The 22,465-nt window shown below is 41.8% G+C and overlaps 2 protein-coding genes across 2 annotated transcripts; one reads left to right on the forward strand and one right to left on the reverse strand.

Annotated features, from left to right (window-relative positions):
* The first annotated feature begins 3,955 nt into the window (after window positions 1–3,955).
* Window positions 3,956–11,175, forward strand: MED4 (mediator complex subunit 4). Its single transcript, XM_054272006.1, has 7 exons — window positions 3,956–4,098; window positions 6,256–6,322; window positions 6,651–6,821; window positions 7,197–7,254; window positions 8,258–8,344; window positions 9,148–9,279; window positions 10,409–11,175. The coding sequence occupies exons 1-7, from the start codon at window positions 3,956–3,958 to the stop codon at window positions 10,579–10,581; spliced, it is 831 nt and encodes a 276-aa protein (XP_054127981.1). The 3' UTR covers window positions 10,582–11,175.
* A 3,530-nt stretch (window positions 11,176–14,705) lies between these two features.
* Window positions 14,706–16,651, reverse strand: NUDT15 (nudix hydrolase 15). The gene is made up of 3 exons (XM_054271922.1): window positions 16,497–16,651; window positions 16,195–16,385; window positions 14,706–15,670 (listed from the first exon to the last, which is right to left on the reverse strand). The coding sequence occupies exons 1-3, from the start codon at window positions 16,649–16,651 to the stop codon at window positions 15,525–15,527; spliced, it is 492 nt and encodes a 163-aa protein (XP_054127897.1). The 3' UTR covers window positions 14,706–15,524.
* Between the last annotated feature and the right edge of the window lie 5,814 nt (window positions 16,652–22,465).

The following is a 22,465-nucleotide window of genomic DNA, read 5'->3' on the forward strand; positions in this document are numbered from 1 at the left end:
ATTATTTTAAGGTGTGGTAAACCTAGCTGTTGCCAACTGAACACTTGATGTCTAGTGTCTGGAAAGTATAAATTAGAAGATAGCTGAAAAACACTGTAGCCCAGAAAAAAACAGATTTTAACTGAAGCACAGACCTGCTTTGGACTTCTTAGATGAGATTCTCTACAGCTCAGCTTCCATGTTCTAAAGTGATCCTCTAGTTCATGGAAAAAAAAAAAAAAAGTAGGAATACCTGAAGTTAAGAAATCGCAGTATTATGTTGGAAGGAAAGGCTTTGCACTAGAGGAATCCTAGGTCTGAATTGCACTGAATTATGAATAAGAGAAGGGGAAAACATCACTTTTCAGCAGTAGCCCAGTAGCCCATAGTCCCATGAAATTAGTGGTAACTAAAGCCACGTTCTGAAGGCATGCCTCCATATGATAAGGTTAGAGTTCACTCTCTAAAACAGAAGGAAATGAACACCCTCTCCCAAATTAAATATTCTTCAGTCTGGTTATTGAGTTGAAGTGGCTCATGGACCATATGGCAAACACCAAGGAGGAGCTAAGGGTGGTTGAAAATCTGCACTTGGGACATGAGAAGTTAGCAACATCTCAGCTTCTTGCCCTTGGTGAACTATTAGATCAGATCAGCTGCTCCTAGACCTGTCTAGAGGACTCAGTTTGCTCTGCAGATCATCACTTCAAGGCCCATTCTGGAAGAGAAAAGACTCAACCAAACAAGATAAAATAAGCTATTTTTGCTTGTGCAAGCAGGTTGCTAACAATGCATTCAGTATGCCATTGAATAGACAATCTGAAATGAAAGAACTCTGAAATGTCTAATATACTCACTGTGCAAAGATCCATGTATGGCCACACAAACTAAAATTTTCTCAGACTACTGGAAAAATTTGGGAACAATAGTGAGTTATTCAGCCAGGGCATGATCTTTAAGGAAGCAGGTCTGGCTCAAAACCAACACAACTATGAAAGAAGTTTACCCAGGGGAAAGTAGGAGAAAAGCACTGAAGAACTGAGGTAACAGAGGAACCAACACTGGGGGAACAGAGGCTCTGTTGTTTTTAAAGGCAAATATTTCAGAAGTCTATTCAGCAAATTATTCACTCAGTCTTAAAGTAATCAGCCCCAAGGGACAAGTTTGGGGCACAAGCCCATTTCACCCAGCCCTTCCCTTTGTCCTGAAGGAGATGACCCCTCTGGCATGGTCTGAATGACTTTCTGTGTCTTGGCACAAGCAGGCATTGCCTGATACCTCTGGTCTCACCCTGTGCTCCCACACAGAGGCACGAGCACAACAAAGTCTCTGCCTATTCCACTGCACTCCCCAGCCACGGCTGCATGGCCAGGGCAAGGAGAAGGAAAGCACTGGGCAGCAGAAAGCAGACAGTTGTCCATGTTGCCTGGAAGAGAAGTAGGGAGAGAAAGGTGGCTACTCCAGGGAAAGATGGGTGGCATTGGCCTGGTTGGATGGGAGTAGTGCTGCTGCAAAGAGAAAGGGAGGGAACAAGCTCCCAGGCACAAGGAGAATGAAAGATCAGGCTACAGAAATCACCTATAACAGATATTCACACCTGTCAACTTTGGGAGTCCTGTTAATGCTGCAAGCTTTTAGCTCAAGTGAAAGCAGCATTATTGCCCTGAAATATAGCACAAGTGCTTCAAGTCTAAATAATTCAGATGTCAAAATGAGTAAGAGGAAGAAAATGATTTAGTGGAAGGACTGCTTTGTTTTTGATGTCGCTATTTCTTTCTATTTATGCACCCATACAGACACTAACAAATCAGTGAACTGGATGCACAAGCAGACACCATCACTGATTACATCTTTCCCTGAACAAAAGCAAGGAAATAGAGGAGGGAAAAAAAAAGCAAGCAAAACTTATTTAAAAGGCAGAACTATTTGATGAGATTTTATCTGCTATGCAGTTTAAACAGAATTCCCAAACGATTTACAATCAGAATGTTGAGGGTTGTTGGGCATTGCGAAGGAATTTTAAATAACTCCTGTTGGCAAAGTTTTTTTCTCAGAGTTGCCAAATCTCATTGCTTTATCACAGATCTCATAATGTTGAATTGCTTATTTAAATCACAATCCAAAGAATTACTGACTAATGAGTTTCTTGCCTTTTTTTTCTTCTTTAAATAAATGTAAATTTCTCAGGAACACACTTATTGCAGAAGGTTTCACTTATTGCAGATAATCAGAGTAAATACCAGAGCAGTCAGAGACGTTATTGCTCATGTAGGGTAGTATTGTTCATGTAGGCCTTTCAGGCGTTTCTCTAATCAGGGGAGAAGAAAATTGCTGTTTACAGGCAGCTGCCTGCTGACAGCAGAAGGACATGGGGGTCTCCTGGGTCTCCCTCTTGTTCTGTGGCAGTGCTTGCCCTGATTAATAAACCCTGGCCCCAGATTAGCTCTCACTCTGTGCTCCTTCACCTTCCCTCCACCCTGCCCTCTCAGGGTTTTCCACATTACTGAAAATTTTATTAATATAAAAAAATTCCACTGGCTTCACTGCGACTCCACCCAGATCGAGCAGCCCGTTTGACCAGCCCATATAGAGCAGCTATAATTAGAAAACCCCACAACACAGCAGTACTTTTTAATTAATTCAACTTCTTTTAGGGCTTGGGGCAGGATTTGTGCCTATTACCTGCCCCGACCATTGTGTGCAGAGGTTCGTGATGGACACTGAGCTGCCTTCATGGACACGCAGGTGTGCACAGGCAGTGTTGTCTCTGGTCATGTATGGGACAGGCAGCCCAGGTAAAATCCTGGCCTTGGTCTGATTTAAAGCTCAGGTTTTTGTTGTGCTTTCCCTAGCAGGCACTTAACCTTCTTTGATTGTATGTATAAATGTATAAATGTTTAAAGGAGACATGTCAGGATGGAGCCTGGTGCCTCTCACTGGTGTCAAGCAATAGGACAAGAGGCAATGGGCAGGAACTGATGCACCTGAACATGAGGAAGAACTTTTTTACTGTGTGGGTGACCATGTGCTAGAACAGATTGCCTAGAGAGGTTGTGGAGTCTCCCTCACTGGAGATATCAAGAACCCTCTGGAAGCAATCCTGTGCAGTGTGCTCTAGGACAACCCTGCTTGAGCAAGGAGGTTGGGCCAGATGACCCTCTGTGGTCCCAACCTGACCCTTTCTGTGATTCTGTGATTTCATCCTCCATCTGATCAAAGGCGGGATTTTTGGACAGCAAGACTCTCAAAAACTGAGTTAAACCCCTGAAGATGTAATTAAATTGAACACACTTCACCTGTTTTCTGTGTCTTTAGCATACATCAGTGTCATCTGGAGGCTCTTTGTGGGGACCTGGGGACCCAAAAATGCATTCCAGTTGGAATGGTTGTAGCCAGGTGGGGCCTGACCTCTCCTCCCCAGGGACTACCAACAGGACAACAAGAGATCACAGTCAAATCTTCAGCTGCACCAGACAAGGTTTAAGTTGCACATTAGGAAGATTTTCCTCACAGAAAGGGTAGTTAAACATTGGAATGGACTGCCCAGGGAGGTGGTGGTGTAACCAACCACCCATGGAGGTGCTTAAGGAGAGACTGGACGTGGCCCTTAGTGTCGCGGTCTGATTGACATGATGCTGTTCAGACTCCATGATCCCAGAGCTCTTTTCCATCCTAAATGACCCTGTGATTCAAAGAGCAACAAGCGCAGACCCTTGCGCAGCAACCCCGCCTCAAGACAGGCCTCTCACAGACGCGCATGTGGCCTCGATGAGGCAGAACCGCCCTCCCCTCCCTTCCCCTCACACCCCGGTCCCCGGGACGAGCCCCGCCGGCCCCCGCGGGGAGGGATCCGCCCCCCCGCCCCGCGCATGCGCGCTCCGCCTCGCGGCTGCAGCCCGTCCGTCCGCCACCGGGGGCGCTGCCGCGCGCCCGCCCGCGCCGGCCGGGGGCTGTTCCCGCTCGGGTCCGCGCCCGGATGGCGATGGCGGCGGCGGCGGTAGGAGCCGGAGCCGGAGCCGGAGCCGGGGCCGGGGCGGCGGCGGGCGGGGGAGGCGGGGAGCGGAGCAGCACCCGGGACCGGCTCCTGGCGGCGCTGGAGGATCTCGAGCTCTTGGCCAGGTACCGCGCTCGGGCCCCCGTCGGCCCCGGGTAGCGGCGGGGCACCGGGGGCGGGGTGAGGGCTCCCGGCGCGGTGCGTGCACGGCGGGCGGAGCGGCAGCCCCCGAGGGTGGGATGGGAGGGGCCCGGCGCGACTGGAGCCGGCGCTGGCCCGAGCCGCTCGGGTTCGCCTTCTCCTGCTCTCTGGCCGTCCCCAGGCCGGCTCTGCGGGTGAGGGGCTGGAGCTGCGGCGGGGCTCGGCCCGGCCCTGCGCAGCGCTGCCCGCGCTCGTCCCTGTGGGAAAGCATCGGTGGTTTGCAGAGAGAAGGAGCAACTCCCTTTTTCTCCCACTTGCCTTTGTCACTTGGTTGACACCTGCGTTTTCTGTGAAGTGCGCACTCACACGCTGATTTTAGGCATTCTATTACTCACTAAAAAATATGCTTAAGTCAGAAATGCGTAGATGGTGTTGCATGACATCAGCTCTCCTGGTCACTGCCTGTATTAGTGCTACATTCATTCCAAGTAGGCTGCAGAGCTCCTCTTCAGTGATAGAAATGCTCAGATACGTAATCCAGGGTCTTGAGTCCTGGCTGGTAATCCCCATCCCCGTTGTCAACCATGTCGTGGAGCTACAGCTGGCAGTGAAGTTCAGATAGTTCCTAATTATTTTCCACACCTCAGGGAGAGCAGGAGCTTAGGAAAACACTTTCAGAGGAAATAAGCTGTGCTATCCATGTGTATGGCTCGCTTGCTCAGTGATTACCAAGAGGAGGATAAGCTATTGGTGAGTTGCTCTGCTTGTGTCTGGTTAAGCTTTCTCCTCAGTCACAGATTTTATTGTGACACAAGAGTTGCTGGAGAGCATGTGTTTATGGAAAAATGAAAACAAACTTGTTCCTTATCTAAATTACTTACTTTTTTTGGAACGCTAGTGTTCTACCACAATGAAGCCGCAGCAACGCTCAGTGGCATTTAGAGAATCTTCCTATTGATCAGCAAAGTGTTGCAGCACCCTGGGGGTAGGCCTTTCTCTGTCACAGTACTCGTTTGGTGGTAGGGGCAGAAATTAGGCCACATGTCTAATCTGTCGCCTTTCTGTAGTTTTGAATCTACATCTGTGCATTATCTGGCTGACACAGGGCAGAATTACAGCGCCCTGTGACATCACCCTCGATGGTGGTGGCTGACCTACTTAAAATGGATTTGCTGCTGCTCATTGTTGGTCAGATGGAATAAAGCTTTAGTAACAGTGACAAGTTTCTTTATTCTCTAATTGTTTGTAACCATAGTAGTGTTCAGGAGTGAGCAAGAGACATAGACCAAGATCAGAGCATTACTGGGTTTTTTTGGAGACATTTCTGGCTCCACTGCTGTATTACTCACACCCCAATGAGCTGGACCAAGCAAATAACCAGTACTTGCAAGGGCAGTGTCTCCGTGCTTAGGCTTGAACTGTCATTCAGAGTCTTAGAAGCCAAATAACTTTGCTCAGTTTACAGAAAATGCCTTTTTGCATTGTGATACCCAGAGGTTCTTCAGAACAGTGGCAGAATATCTGGATATCTGGGAGAGTGATCAAGAGGTCTGTTTGAGAAGCACTTCCAGCACCAGAATATTACCAGGGTTCTTTTATATTTTTTGTGTGCTTGATGCACAGCTAATATATTCTTGTGGAAATACTTGTAAAAGTAGTTCCATAACAGACTCTGTTGGTGTTTGAAAGTGCAGACTTAGTTGCTCTAAATAACAAGTATATTGGGGAAAAAATGGAGAAAAGTAGAGAAGTAAAACAGTGAAGACCCTCTTGCAACAAATAAAGGTAGTAGAAGAAGGGTCTGAGGGCACTCCATTATGCTGTTTCTTCTCTCATCTTCTGTTTATGTCTTTTATGGTTTAACAGGAACTTAGCACATTTCTTGAGTTCAAATACATGGGAGCTTCATGATAAATAACAAATATAGCTCAAATAACAAATAATAGCTCAAATAACAAAGAAAAAAATGTGTTTTCTTGGTTGAAAAATCCTTGTCCACACTGTACTAAAAAATATAAAATACTCAGGTCCATGAATGCTTTCGTAATGATACCAGTCCTCTGCGTAAATTTGGCGTAATTTTGGGATGACTTGATGTGAGAATGCCTTCGAAAATTGTTCAAACTGAGTTCTCCTTTCAGGGAGCTAATTGAAATTTTGGCAATTTCAAGAAACCAAAAACTTCCACAACCAGGAGAGGAGAGCCAGGTAAGCTGACTTTCTGAATTGTGTTTCTTTGGGTAAGCATAATGCTTTACTTCTAACTTTTTTCCATTCTTTTTCCCTTTGTCCATTCGAGTTAATGGTCACAATGGGGCTTTGGCCCTGCTGCAAAGGCATTTTTGGTTCTCCTGTTTTTTATTCATTTTTTTATGTGCTTCATAGGCTGTTTCTGCAAACAGGAAGAAATTTTGTTTCATTTTTCATTCAAACAAAAATACTCCTATGGATGCCATTTGCTCTTCTTTGTAGCATGACTGAGGGTGTGTTGTTACTCTAGCCAAATTAAAAGTTGTACAAAACTGTTGTTCAATAGATCCTGGAACTGCTGATTCAGAGAGATGGAGAGTTTCAAGAGCTGATGAAGTTGGCAGTGGATCAGGGAAAAATCCATCATGAAATGCAGCTCTTAGAAAAGGTAGTAGAAAAGCGGGATAATGATATTCAGCAGCTGCAGAAACAGCTTAAAGAAGCAGAGCACATACTGGTAAGTTCATAATGATGTGTTTGCTTTTGAGCATCTTCTTGTAGAAAAGGTGGTTCTGGGCAAAGTGGTGTTATGTTAGTTTGAGAAGATTTAAATATTTAAAACTTCATAAGAGCTTATTGGTTTGGATTTTTTCTCAGTAGTCAAACACTGTTTAGTTATTCATGGTATTAAGTTTTTTTTTAAAATAATGCTAATTTGCTTTTAAATCTACTTTATTTCAGTATATTTGGAAAATGTTCACAGAAGTTTCTCTTCTAAAATGCAATTAAATGGAAGGGTTTATTCACAAAGCTGACTTTATGTAGATGTTTATAAATGAAAGATGCATTGAAGGTTTGGTTTCCTTTGTGGGTTTTTATTTTTTACAACTAGGCAACAGCTGTTTATCAAGCAAAGGAAAAACTGAAATCAATTGAAAAAGCACGAAAAGGTGAGTATCCATAATTGTACATACTAAGTAAATGCAATTCTAAAGAAAGTTGTTAGTGAGCTCAAATTTGGCCTTTGAAATTTTTTTAAATTCTTCCATCACAGATTTCAGATGCTTTGTGTGTAAACAAATTTCCATTTCATTATGAAACTGTAACCATTTTCTCAGAATAAAGACAGCATTGAATTTTATTTTTTTTTTGTGGCAAGCATATTTTAATATGAAAGTGTCTCAGCAGTCTTCTTGGACTGATAATAATATGTCTGATTACTTAAGGACCTTACCAGATTTCCTCAGGAGGTTTGCTAAGGAAAGGAAGAGAATGTTTGTGTGTATATGCACACACTGACTAGCTGGTGATAGGTGATGCCAGACTGTAATTGTAGCAATTCCTGCCATTCTGTGGCACTTACCAAACTAACTTTTTTTTGGAGGAGGGAAGGCATTTTCTTAAGGTTGTTTTGCTTGGGTTTTTTCTGGTTGTTTTTTTTTTTTCTTTTTTTTTTTTTTTTTTTTTATGGTGTCTTCTGTCATTTTGTTATGCCTCTTTCATCTAGAAAATCAAGGCATTGAATAAAGTTTCTATTAATCTAATACAAGCACATATTTGGAAGGACTCTTGTGGCTACAGCCTATAGTTTCTAAACAAACAAATTAAACTTCTTTGCTAGAGAAAATTCTATAGTAAGCAGGAGCTGAAGTTTTAGACTTTTTTTGTGCTTGTCAAGTACTCTTGTTTAAGAGATTGTTTGTGGTTTTCATGAGGTTGAAGAACCATTGATATTGAAGGTGTTTAGTACTTGTGTGTGTAAAATCAGTTCACTGCAAAGCTCATCTTTGCATAGATTGAGAATCTTCTAAACAGTCATTGCTTTTGAACCAGGCCCTTAATGTTTGGCAAAATCACATTCCCAGCCTTTTAGATATTGGTGGTCAATATTCTGAAATAATTAAATGACGCAATCTCTTGAGAATGCAGCAACATTTTTTTCCATTCTTCCAGGTGCCATTTCCTCTGAAGAAATAATTAAATATGCCCATAGGATCAGTGCTAGCAATGCTGTTTGTGCCCCTCTGACGTGGGTACCAGGTAACTGTTGTGTTTATGACAGTAGATTTTTTTTTAAATAATAAATCATGGTTAATATCTGCCCTTAAAATGTTTTTATACAGCGATAAACACCAGGGTTTATTAGACTAGAATTGTTTTCAGCTGTTATATTTAATATTTAATTCAAAATATTTAGTTTTATCTAAAATGGATATCCAAAATCCTGTGGACTTCACATACATCTCCAAAAGGTTATGAAACTGTCTGCTTTCATTAACAGACTGGCCTCTGTTCTTCCTTGTTTGCCTTTTTCCCCTGAATGTTTACCCTGATAATAAGTCAAAGCCAAGTATGCAAAGAGCTTTTCTGTGTGTTTGGTTGTGTTCCCTCTTGCCCCTTACAATATTCTTTCAGATAATGTTAGTGAACAGTGGAGCCAGAAGCAAAACTTTTACTATGACATGTTTCAATTTTGGGTACAACCTTATTTGTCCAAAATGAAAATGTGTTTGATCCAATTCCTGTCCTTGCTGTTTAACTGTGAAGTAGCAGGGTGAGCAAAGATATCTTTTAAGCATGATGGGGTTTTTTTTTGTTTTGTTTTGAGTTGCTTTGGGTTGTTAGGGGTTTTTTTAATATGCTTTTGCTGCCAAGTTTGAGTGAACAAAGTCTGAGTGAAAGACAGACTTGAATTTTAATAAACAGGTGTGATAGTCATTACTCATCCAAGCAACCAGAGTATGGGGTTTTTTGGTCATTCAGCTAGGTTCTGAAGCTAAAGCTAATGTCTGCAAGACAATTGTTAAATATTTCAAGGCATTCTTTTTCCTTTTTTCTTAAAGGGGACCCACGTAGGCCATATCCCACAGATCTGGAAATGAGAAGTGGTCTCTTGGGTCAGATGAACAACCCACCCAGCAATGGAGTCAATGGACACTTACCAGGGGATGCACTTGCAGCAGGCAGGCTGCCAGGTAAGTGAAACTCAGTTTTGTTTTTTCTTTATTGCTTATAGATTCACAGCAGTTATACATTTCCCTTAGCAAAGGCAAATCAGAGGTAAAGCAATAAAAAATGTGGTTAATGTTCTTCCTTAGCAGTGAATACCTAGTAAAGAAAGGTAACTAGAAGTTGCATATTTTTTGTGTATGTTTTAGTAGACCCCATTGTGGCTGGCTCCTTTGCCTTAGAGGATGCAGACTTGATCCATTTACTTTTGAGTGCTGTCTCTATAAGAACTGAAAGGGATTTCCAGGAATTTTAGGAATTTTCCTTGAGAAACTGGAAAAACTCCTCCAGTAAAATTCTTGATTGAGTCTTGGGCTCCTCTGTCAGGTTAAACACTCACACAGACTGTCAAGGTAGGAGGGAAACGTTGATTTACAAGAAAGTTGAAGCTGCCTGGGCATTTTGTGTAGGGATGCTGAATCTGTTGGTGTGTGGAGGCATGTCCTAAGAATGCTAATTATGGGATGTAGTCCTTTTGGAGACTCCTGCAGAGATATCCAGTTACTGAGTCCTTAGTGAATGTGCACACCAGTTTCTGGACTGCTCAGTAGCCTCCAAGCTTTGAGGCTGCTTAGCACACCCATTCAGCCTGGTTTAATAGCAGACTGCTTCTAGCATTGAAGCATGGCCACACAATGTAAAACACTAGCTTCCATTCTGAGCTGCTTTTCAGGCATATTTGGATAAAGCCTTTTTCTCTGAATTTTTATGTTCTGCCTGATTTTTTTAAAATCTAATATTTTAACCTATTTTTGCATACTGACAGACTGTGATAATTTTCATTACTCCCAGTAGTTGTGAATGCTGAATTGGTTCAAACTGTGCTTTGAAGATGAAAAGCTCTGTATTGAGTATGAGTTATCAAGAGCCACTCACATAAATGGGCCTCTCTGGCAGAGCAGACTTTTACAATTATAGAATTGCTCCATCAGGAGATGTTTTCCAGCTCTTTCTGGAGGGTTTAATCTATCCAAAATTTAGAAAGGATTTCAAGATTTGTTCTGATTTTATATTGAAGTTCTGGTTGAGCTGTCATGTTGAATTTGTCAATATACAAAACTGAAAGTTTTCTTGATGATGCCTCTGTTTTTCCAGATGTGCTTGCTCCTCAGTATCCTTGGCAGTCAAGTGATATGTCAATGAACATGCTACCTCCTAATCATAGTAATGACTTCATGCTGGAGCCTCCAGGACACAATAAAGAGAATGAAGATGATGTAGAAGTTATGTCAACAGACTCCTCAAGCAGCAGCAGTGACTCAGACTAGGTACAAGGGGGACAGTATCCCTAGTAGACCTTTCCTGTGGTGAAGGTAGGTTAGATGCTGTTTGTCACAAACTGCAATATTCTTTTGTTACACCAGCAGCCCCGTGTAGGGAGAAGATAACAGCTGGCTCAGAAATAGGGTGACTAATTTAAAACCATGGACTAGAGACTTGTTTTTTTCCTGTTAGATGTTCTGGGAGCTGGGAGAAATGTCTGGGAGCTGTCTGCTGGGGGAGAGATGTCAGATTTTCAGTGATTGTGTAAATGTATGTTTGCAAGAGATGTGTAAATATATATTTATATATATGTATTTACTATACATTAGATGACATAAGTTCCTGGGAAAAAATGTGTAAGGGGAATCCCCTTGTATGTTTGTTAGTAACTTTACTTTTTTGATGATAGCCTTTTCTATGCCACAGAAATGAAACATGAAGTTTGTAATGTATCTTTTTTTTGTTACTGCCTAAATCTGTGTTCTTGAGCATCTGTGTATCAAGGACAAAAATATGGCAATAAGGTGTAATAAAAGAGTTTGTAATTATTGTAATATATAATGAATGATTTGTCATAAATAAACTCAGCTTTGATCTAACTTGTTTTCCAAACTTGAATCTTAGATGAGTTGCCATGTAACTTCAATACTCAGTACATTTTATCCCAGTATGTGGTTGAATTTTGACTGAGTTTCAGAAGTTTGTACTCCCTTTTCCACTATGCAAAATGCCCAGTCAGCATTAGAAGCAGCTGAGGAGGAGTCAGAAGTGGAAAGTCTGTCCTTCCTTTTCAGGTGAGCCCTTCCACGCACACACAAAGCTGGGCAGACCCTGAAGCAGCCAGTGCCCACCCACAAGCTGCCCCAAATACTTGGTTAAGTGTCCTGGGACCCTGGAGGTGACACACTGTGGGGCATGCTGCAGGTTTAGCTCCTTTCAGATCAAAGTGCTCAAGGATTTCTTTGTCCCTGTCATCTATAATTTTTTCAGTTCTTTGAACCTGCTGATTTGTTTACTTTCACAACTGCATTTCCTGCATCAGCTGCAATGTTATTTTGTCTTTCCAAAGGCACTTCCCTTGGCTTTCCTTTCCTTGTTCTGTTTTGCTTAAGGAGTCATTTTATGACAGCTGCTTTTCTCTTATGTAACCCTCTGGTAGAATTTCAAAACTCATGTGAACTGTTGCTCCTGGCAGTTAAAGGTTTCTGTCCTGCAGCACAGCTTCCTGCAGCATAGATCACAATTCTCTTCCCTTTTCCATTTTGTAGATTCCTCACAGGAAGTATCTGATGAATCAGGTAATTCCTCCTTTGCTCAAGTAATCTTTCAAACATTGCTGCCAGTAATGCTGCCACCTGTGACCAACCTGTACAAATCCCTTCAGGCTGTAGAAAGAAGGACTTCAGTCACATTCAATCACATAATATGGGGCAGTGGGTTTTGTTTTCAGAGAAATGGGGAATTTGTTTTGTCTCAGCTGTTCCTTTTAGAAGTATTTTCAGAGTTATTAAACTGTCACCTCTTTCACAGCTTAAAGTTATTAATATATGTACATACTGTAACCTTTATTCAGTACCATGTTCTCCTCTTGGGTGCTTATCTCCAATGTCTTTCCTCTTTAATTCACATTAATCCAAATACATGTGCCCTGTCTCAGTCATTCTAGTTAACCTTGCCTACCCCTTCTCTAGCTCACATTAGTGATCAGAATCATACACAATATTACAAAATGGAATTTCTTAATGCTTTGGATAATAGGATTAGTATTTTCTTTCTAAATGCCCCTGTCTTAGCACACACAGTTCGCCAGCCTCTTTTATCTTCTAACTTCCAAGGACATTCTTGAAACAAAATACAAACATATGTAATTAAAGCTCATGGGAAGTGTAGTGTTACAGTCTACTCAAAACTCTTCTATGGCTGTATCTATGTAATTCACCAACTGAAATATTGTGGAGGTGGGTGATTGTTTTCAGACAAAGAGGGAACTAAAGCAATGACCACTTCTTTTTCTGGTTTGCTAGTTACTCTGTTAAGGGATTAAATGGAACCAATATATTCCATCTAATAAACAGGTAAGGCAATAGTACTGCCCACTGTTCACTTAGCATAAAATCAAACTCTGGGTATTAGATGCATTCTAATCAGTTTCTTTGCATCAGTGCTTCAAACTATGTGCAGTTCAGGAGTATGCTTCTCAGTGCTGGCTAACTGTAATGCCATTTTAGGTGAATTCTGTCAGTTACAAGCAGTTTAGTGAACCATGATATGATATGGTGGCTTAGATATGAACATAATAGATTTTCCTATTTAGCAAAAGTACCAAAAATCAAAGTAAAGACTTACTTGAAAGGACTGAGTCTTGGCAGCTAAAATCGACTGAGAACCACATTTTCTGGAGGGGTGGGAAATATAAATGTGTGATACATACAAAGTTATTTAAGTTGGGGAATGCTGACAGCTGGTTGCAGTAATGCACTGTAGTCTTTTAATCTGTCCATTTTGAAAAGATACAGAAATGTTGACATATGGAGATACTGTTGTGTCCTCATTTCAGTGTCTACTTGTGTATTTACAAGAAATAGAATGTATGTATCCATTAACAAAATATGCCAAGAAAGTATTTATTGCATGACAGACCATTTTACACTGGTCCCTGTTCTCTCATCAGGACCTAGATGTTTTCTAAAATAAAAAATTGTACTAAATAATTTAATTTTTTTTCTTCATTATTCTTTGTGACAGATGGGCGGGACATCTGTCAACTCTTCCCACAGCTTCTTTGTTGACAGCTGAATGGAATAATTTTCAGTGTACATAAGGTTGCTTGCAGGAAGCAAATCTCCACTTTTGAATAGAAAAATAAGATTTTTACAAAGTTACAGTAGCAAAGGAAATTTTGGTGAAATTTCCCATTTCGAGACTGCTGTGTAACGTTGCTTCTTTCTTCACTTCAGAGAACGGGTGTCTGTCCTAAGGGAAGTTGCACATAATTAATACTTCAAATTCTAATTAGGAGGATTGCCAGGGGCAGTAGCATCCTTATGCCTCATCACTCTGTTTCTCAGCAAGAAGAGCCATCTCCATTTAAAAAAATGTATGTTCAAAGTAAGGAAGAGCCTTAAATCCCTCAAGCTGATTTCTTTTAAGAACTGAGAAGTCAATTCATAATTCCAGGCAATTTTAATCTCTCAGTATTGTGCCTGTACTTTATTCAAAAGAAATTAAAGAAACCTTACAACATTTTTGTACAATGAGTGTATCTAAAGGGAATAGACAAGAGGTATGCTATAAAAGAACCCTGACAAGAAAAAAAGTGAGCCAACCAGTGATTTGAAAGTTATATCTTAAAATTAATCACTGATGTCTTAGTGACAACAGCTGGAAAAGAATCAAGATTAGTGACAGATTCTAGAAAAATTAAAAATATTAACTTCTTGGTTTTGTATGTACTGTTGGGTACTGTAATTTCATTCATGTTGCGGTGTGTCTTAAGCTTCTGGGTCCCTTTCCCAGGTGTGCCTATATGCCTCTCCCTTCCCCCTCGCCCCCTTGCTTAGTGTGTTGTGTCAATCAGGCTTAACATTCCAGCAAGGCATGGTGTGATTGGTCAAGTTCAAAAGATGCCCCTATGCCCAGGGGTCATTGGCCTATGTCTAGGTGTCCCTCGTCCCTTGAGACCCCGCCCCTTTCACCTGGTTGGTGCTCATCTGTCCCCCCCCTCCCCCTGCCCCGGGAGCTTAAAAAGGTGATCAGGCCATGTGCTCGTTATTCTGCTGGAGCAGCTGCTCCCGTCCAGACCTCTGTAACCATGGAATAAACTTCTGGACATTAAACCCTGCAGCGGAATCCTCTCCTTTTTCTCTTCACCATCGCCAGAAGCTCTCTCTCCTGAGGTAAACGGAGTTCCTGACAAGCCTGGACTTGCTCAGTGCCCAGCTGCAATCTCCAGCAGCCAAGGTATCTCTGGGGTGATTTACACCACAGTTGCTGCCTTTGGCCCAGCAGCGAGGGTCAGACTGGCCCAGGCACCATCTAACTGATAATATTGGGATTCATATTCCAATACATTCACTAACAACACAGTCATTTAATCAGTCAAACTGAAAATTCACCAATTCACCACAATTTCACCAAATCTCAATAGTCAGCCATACGGAACTACACCCATGCGTGCCGTTTAATACTGACAACTCTTTTTAGCCACTAAGTATGATTTTTGCCATGGAGCTACACTTATAAATGTGTCAACCTAGTAGAGTAGGCACCTCTCCATTCCAAGAGTTCAATAACAAACTCAGATAAATTGCAGAGATCTGAGACATTTCTGCAGATAAATTCAATGTAATTGAGGCTCTAAACAGAACTCTGTTATGAAAACAACTGGCAAGAAGGGTCAGGGAACTTTCATTCCCTGCAATAAGTCATGACAATCTTTTCACATTTATAATACTCCTTTGATTTTCAAGTGTATACTGCTGTCTGCAGGGAAAAAAGGCATTGTCTATTAAATGTAACTTTTGCTCATGACAGTAGCTTCATAAGTGAAGCTAAGAGACAAGGCCAAGTTTTAAAATTGGTCCAATAATTACAGGAAAGCAGGTTTGAATGAGTAAGTTTTGCTGCAACTGCTTTTAAGTGAGTAAGCTTCCCTGGCTAGTGCTGATTTTCAAATGGCTGGTCATCAGTGTAAAGACTAACTAGATAAAACACTGAGTTTTCTGTAAAAGAAATTGTTAATTATTAACTACTAAACCTAGAAATGGGTCTGGAATGAGAGACAACCATCATGTGAAATATGGGAAAAGCACTGAAACAGTTGGCATGTTCTTCTTTGGGAAAAGATAATATTTTCACATGGGCAGGGTGAGCACTTCGTATCTTTTTTTCTTTTACACCAAAAAAGCAGGTCTGTCCTTTAGTTTGTTACATAACATACAATTTGTTTTTACTCTAATTGGTGACTTCCCGTGTACCCCTTTAGATGATCGAGCTCCTCTGTAAAAGGATTGTAGCCTTGCTCTCTTAAACAGCGTAAGGCCCAGAACAGTTGATCTGCTGGAGGAAATTCATCCCATCTGACCCATTCCCAGCCTGTAGGGAAAAAAAAAAAAAAAAAAAAAAAAGAAAAAGGAAGAAAAATCTGAGTAAAGAGTTAAGACAGGACCCAAGGAAACAGCATGAAGCTGTGGCAGGAGAGTTTTAGGCTGGATGTTAGGGAAAGGTGGTGGGGCACTGGAATAGGCTCCATAGTGCAGCCTGACAGAGCTCAAGGAGTGCTTGGACAGCTCAGGCACAAGGCGGGATTGCTGAGTCTGCCCCGTGCAGGGCCAGGAATGAGATTTAATGATGCTTGGGGGTCCCTTCCAATTCAGGATATTCTTTGTTTCTGTGATATAACAATTCTTCCTCTTCAAGTCTAGAAGGATCATATAGAAACTACCAATACAAAGACAGGTGACAGAGTCATTTTGCCTGAGCAGCCTTTTCATTTCCCAGAGAAGCTGCGGATGCCGCATCCCTGGGAGCGTTCAAGGCCAGGCTGGATGAATCTGGGAGCCGCCTGACCTAGTGGGAGGTGTCCCTGCCCGCGGCACGGCGACTAGATCCTTACTCACCCTCGTTCTTGTCGGGCTCCTGGTTGCGCGGCTCGGCGCCCGGCTCGGCCTCGCCCTTCATGAGCACGGTGACATAGTGGTAGCGCTGGGCCGGGCACGCCGCGTTCACGGCCGACGCGAACCGCACGTGGCGCAGCGGCAGCGCCGCCTCCTCCAGCGTCTCCCGCGCCGCGCACTCCGCCAGGCTCTCCCTGCGGGCGGCAGGCAAGGGAAGGCACGGCACGGCACCGCACTGCTGCCTCAGGGCACGGCGGGCAAGGGAAGGGCACGGCGGGGAGGGAGGGAGGGCGCGGGGCTCCTACCCGAACTCCAGGTGGCCTCCGGGGAGCTGGTAGGTGCCGGCGCCCAGCGCGCCTTTCCGCTTGCCCAGGAGGACGCAGCCGGGGTGCGCGGCGCTGGTGACCACCACCCCCACGCCGACCCCCGGCCGCCGCGGCTGAGCCGCCTGCTCGCCCATGGCAGCCCCGGGAGCTCGGCGAGGCTCGGTCCCGCCGGCGCAGGCGGGGGCGGATCCGCCAATCGCGGTTCGGGATGCCGGGTTTTGGCAGGCCCTTGGCGGGGGAGTGACCCGAGAGCGCGAGTGCGCCTGGTGGTGACGTCGCTGGTGAGGAAGGGAGCGTGGTTCCAAGGCAGGATCGACAGGGAGAGGTGCCCTGTGCTGCTGTGTGCCTGGGATCCTGGCCTCTCAGCCCGCAGGGACTTGTGAGCGCACCGGGAATAGAAAACGCCTTTGTGCAAACGAGGGGCAGCTGAAAACAAGCAAGACGCGACTCGATTTTTGAAGGTCAAGGAGCCAGTCGGTCTCTGACTGCAGATTCGTTCGGGATTTAAAAATTAGCCCTTCTTTGGTTAGCCCACTGTTTCTGGCCTGCGAAGAGTCTGACTCTGAAGTGTCACGTGAATTTTTTAAAAAGGAAGCTACAAACTTAGCTGAGCAGAGCTGCACAGGCAGAATAACAGTTCCTGACTGATAAAGAAGAAATAAAAGTTTCTGCTGGCAAATACTTACCTTTGTGAAAAAACGCCAATCACTTGTTTTTAAAATTTTAAAAGTTTAATAGAAATAAAATGGTTATAAAAATAGTAATACAATTAGAGCAATAATAATTTGGACAATTTGAATTAGGACAATATGAGACAATAGAGACAAAGAGTTATGGACGTTTGCATACCTTTTCTGGGCAGCACGAGCCCGATAAAAGGACACCCGTTAACAAAGGATTAACCTTTAAAAGCAATAGCCTGTTGCATATTCATACACTTCATACACGATGCATAAATTCCGTTCAAACACAGGATTCTGTCTGGTCAGTGTCAGCTTCTTCCTCTGAATCCTACCAGCACCTTCGAGGCGGGAAGAAGTTCGTTTCTTCTGATAAGGGAGCAAGAAATTCTTTTTCTCTGAAAGATTTAGGTGTTCTGTGGCCGCTATCTCACTGTGAGTCCTTTCTTAAAAAAAAGTATCCTACATAGCATAGTTTCTATTTTAACATTTTTTATAACCCAAAACTATATTTAACACACTACTTAAGAGAATTAATACAGCATTACTTTCTAAAACAACACATATAATATTCATTTTAATATTTTCAAAAAGCTAATCATAAAATACATATTTTTCACACCTTCATTCTCACATTTTTATGAATTACAGAGATACGTAGAATACAATTCAGCTTTCATTTTCTTTATAAACAACTGTAAAGTTCATCAGATTTTCCCCTTCTTCAGCCTATTGATCACAACAGAGAAAGAAGTTTTTTATTTGCAGACCTTTCAAATTGGTTTGGGGTTTTTGTTTGGTTGGTTTTGGGGATTTTATTTTGGTAAGGTTCTAAAATATTTATGTACAGATGTTTTTATTTACATGTGAAAGTCACAGGGCCAAACTGGCTGAAGCTTAATCACATTTTCGGGGTTCAGTTTTCTGGGGTTTAACTGCCCGAAGTGGCTCAGTGCAGCATCAGATGTGTCCCACTGTTGGCATGAAGGGCATGTCGGGAGCAAATGTCTGGGTGTGCTAGAAGCAAGGCTGCCCTTTGGCAGTATTTGGCCCTGCTGCTTAACTGTGATGTCAGCCCATACCCTGTGGTAATCACATATCCTCTGAACAGAGGGAGACACAGCTCTCCCAGGATTTTCCTGGGAAGCTGTGAGAAGCTGTGAGAAAGCTCAGAGAAAGAATAAAAATTATTATCTCAACCTCTGCACCTGGCAGGCAATCTCTGTTTGTCAAAGGTGTTTACAAGGAGTTGTCCCTTCTTGACCAATAGGTGAGAGAAGATTCCTAAAGGCCAATCAGGCCTTAGGCCCCCCATTGTTTCTACAAGAACTGTGGATTTCTAATAATAAAGTGTCTTTTCATGCCTTCTGATGATGGAGTCTCTGTATCATCTTTGGCTCCCCCTGATACCCCTTCAGTGATAATACCCTGAATTACTGACATTGGTAAATAACAGCAATAATAATAAATAATCTTGAGCAAATTGCCAAGCCAACAAGACTTTTTGTAAACCAAGCTCATTCATTTGTATCTGTCACCCCAGTACAGCTGAGTATCCTAAGTATCCTAATCCATGAGGATATCCATTAGGAGTATCCTAATCTCCAGATGAAACACCAGACATATGAGTTATATCATGTCTGTATTTACATTTTAAGACAACAATCTTACAAAAGCCATATCAAGGATTCGTCCTCACCCATGAATCTCATTTTGGTCCAATACTTTAAAACACCACAAAATTTTTTACCTGAACAGTGAAAACATTCTACTTTCCATGTACACCATTTTCCTGTACCTTTTACCAAACAGCATTTAGTGACAAGTCTTGAAGGTGACCCATTGATTTATTTTTAAATTAAAAAAAAAAGTCCATATGCTCATTATGCTTATTTACTATATTAGCAGGATACAATTAAATGAAAATGCTATATAAAGATGATTATGTAGAAATGTTATATGATGATTATGTAAAAAGTATGTTTTTACAAGCAATAAATTTTTATTTGTCAGTACGCTAAGATTTTCCCTTCCTCTCTATGATCTTCTTGATCGCAACAAAGATGAGAAGTATTACCCTTCTACAAAACTTTAAAATGGCTAATTTTTTGTTAAGGTTTTGAAATCTCATATACAGATGTTCAGACTTGTTTCAATTTTTTCACCTTACATTCGTGATCATTAATATAAAGAATACTGTATGAAAATAAGCATTTTGTTGACTGAATCTGTTCTGATTGGTTTCATTCTAGGATTTATTTAGGACATGCCTATGTAGCCAGGTATTGCAGATCATGAAGTAAATACAGGCTGGTTTTTTGAGTCTGATGGTGAACAGACATCCACTGAAGAAAGATATGGGAATAAACCAAGAATGAGAAAGTAGCAAAATCCTCTGCCACAATTTGAAAAGCTTGAAAGATTATGATTTATATATACTTGTAAATATGTTTATTAATATTTCATCTGAGAAAGTACTTCTGTGAGCCAAAACAGTGTATTTGAGCCAGCATGTGTCCAGCAGCTACTGGAAAAGAGGCAGATATTTTTCAGGCCCAATCCCTTGTTGTTTATGCTAACGCTTTTATTGATTGAAGTGTTATTGAATGAACTGTATGTCTGAGGTGATCTGGATCAAAAAACCCTATGTTTTAAAGAATTAATCTGTTTTCTAGCATGCTGTGGGTGGCACAGGGAGGGGACAGGACAGAGTTCAATCAGATTAACACAGCACAAAGCTAAACCTGACTCAGCAAACTGGGAGACAGATTACATTTTTAGTAGGATGTGATCCCTGATGCAATTTACAGCTCAGGGACATAAGTGAGGGAGGCAGTGAGTCAGAGCAGCTGGGAACAAGAATGGTGGGACTAACTGTATTAGAGACAGGCCAGATTTATGTCAGATTAAAATGACTACACAGCTGTTCCCTAAGAAGAGCACACATAGGCAAAGCAGGTTAGAAAAGCACACAGTGTACAACAGCTTATTGAAAAGCAGCTACACAAGCAGAAAACATCCATCTTTCTGAGAATTTCATACACATAGCTCCCTGGCTGTGGAATTTACTATATATTTGCATTCTCTTAGCAGAAGTATGAACTAGGAGATATAAGGATTATATTTAAATATTTTACATTGCAAAGCTGGCATTCAGAAGCTGGGTGGAATGTGACAGCAGTGCATGACCCCAAAGTCCTGCCAGCAACCTGGCTGAAACTTGAACTTGAAAGATTTTTCTTCTCTTGCATTCAAGCAACTGGTTGTTATCCAGAACCCTGATATTGAAAATATAACATTGTTAACTGTTTCCTCAGTTTTATTTTAGCAGAATTATTTCCATGACACCACATGTTTCCATTAAATGGCTGTCTTTCACCATAAATTACTGCTTGCTGTAATATTATGGCTTCATAAACATTATTAGTGGAAATTAGGCAAAGTGTGATACGTAGTTTTTATGTTGAAATGTAAATAACTTCTGATAACATTTACATATGGAGAGAATAATGGTGTGTGCAAGAGCAATAGGACAAATTAGAGCTGTACTACAGGTTTGCTGTCTTCATTGCTTGTTAATTATTTCTTTTCTGTGTCCAGGCAGGACTGAGTCATTGGAATAAATGAAGGTGCTGAGACAATTCTGCTTTATTTGTAGCTTTGTCATCAACACTTTAAGTGACCTTGGGCAACTCATAGGCGGGTGAAGATGGATTGTGCTTTGATGAAACTTCTGTGTGTGCTCAATCCCAGGGGACCCTGAATCAGAAGAATAAAAACGTGTCTGTTCCTTATCCATCTAGGATAGTACCTGGAGGTCCAGAATGGATGTCTGGAATACAGTAGGCAAGAAATCATGACAGGGTTTTTGAATACTATTCTACAGCCATCTGTAGCTCAGTGACTTCTCAAGGCAGAGGTGGCTTCTGTGTATTTACTAACTAACCTTCTTCTTGTTTCTCTTCTTTAACCTACCAAAACTCCTTTTGAGCCCATATAAATTTTCATTATTTGCAGCATCTGTGACAAGGTGCTCCATAGCTTAGCTATGTGAAAGATAATTTTTTGCAAACCAAATCCTTTTGCTTTTATTGAGCCTTTCATCTACCAGCCTTCACTGGTTGGGAAGAGATGATGCATTAGTGTTTCATGTTCATACTGTATTCTATAGAAAACTTGCACCTATCCAGACCTGAGAGTGCACACATCAAAGGCCTGTTTGCTAGGACAGATGTCAGAATCCTCGCAGGAAATACACCAGAGCACCTTCAGGGAAGGACCCTGGATTGTCTTTTCTGTATGACTGGGAGAAGAGATGGAATAACCTGTTAATATTGCAAATGGGTGCAGTGAATAGTTTCATGTTGTTAGATATTCCTGAGGGTCCCCTTAGCAGCCTGTAGTTTGTCAAGAGACAGCCAGGATGGTACTCCTGCAGACAAGTGGTGTAGAGAGAATTGACTATCTGTAAGACATGCAATGTAAGGCAGTGTAGACACCACTGAAGGATTATTCTCACTGTGCTTCAGTTTTTTTGTTCTGACCAAAGTCAGTTTTTTTGCTCTGATTCATCAGCTAAACCTATTTACTCATCTACCATACAAAAAAAAAAAAAAAAAAAAAAAAAAGGGCTCTTCTTCCTGTCTTCAACTAAAAGTGCTCTGGAAAGCTCAGGGTGATTTTCTCCACAGGTACTGGGATGCTTTTTAAGCCCCTGATAAATTTCGCCTTGGAAATTTCCCACCCTCTGAACTCATGGCCTTGGCAGAGGCTTTGACTTTCTTACTCTGATGTTCTTGGCAAGACCATCTCTCCTGATGTTTTTCAACTACAAAGTATCAACCAGTGGAGCTTACAAGGTCTGGGAAATAAATCAGATTGTACCATTGTCACTGCGTGGATGTGATAAATTTATAATAAAGCTAATTCATGTCTATTCATAATGCCTGACTCTTCCAGGATGCTATATTTGGCCTCAAACAGGATTATTTATTTGTCCTGCTTATCTGTTAAAACTTCTTGGCTCATTCTATCTCATTTGTTATGTACCTTTTCCTTGCTTCTTTATAGTTTTAAACACAGATTTTCAGAGAGGGCCTTGATCCTATGTTAAAAATCTTATTCTGATTTTCGCAAGAAATCTCCTAATTTTAAACTTTGAATAGGATGGAATCTGTTTCTGGAGATTTAGCAAAACCTCTGGATATCTGCTGGAATCCTACAGTGCATTCCTTGTGCAGTCTCTTCAATTGTAAGTCAGATATTGAA

Source organism: Melozone crissalis, unplaced genomic scaffold, assembly GCF_028551555.1.
Source record: "Melozone crissalis strain CALT ecotype California unplaced genomic scaffold, PUWL_Pcris_2 ptg000013l_1, whole genome shotgun sequence".
Taxonomy (NCBI): Eukaryota; Metazoa; Chordata; class Aves; order Passeriformes; family Passerellidae; genus Melozone; species Melozone crissalis.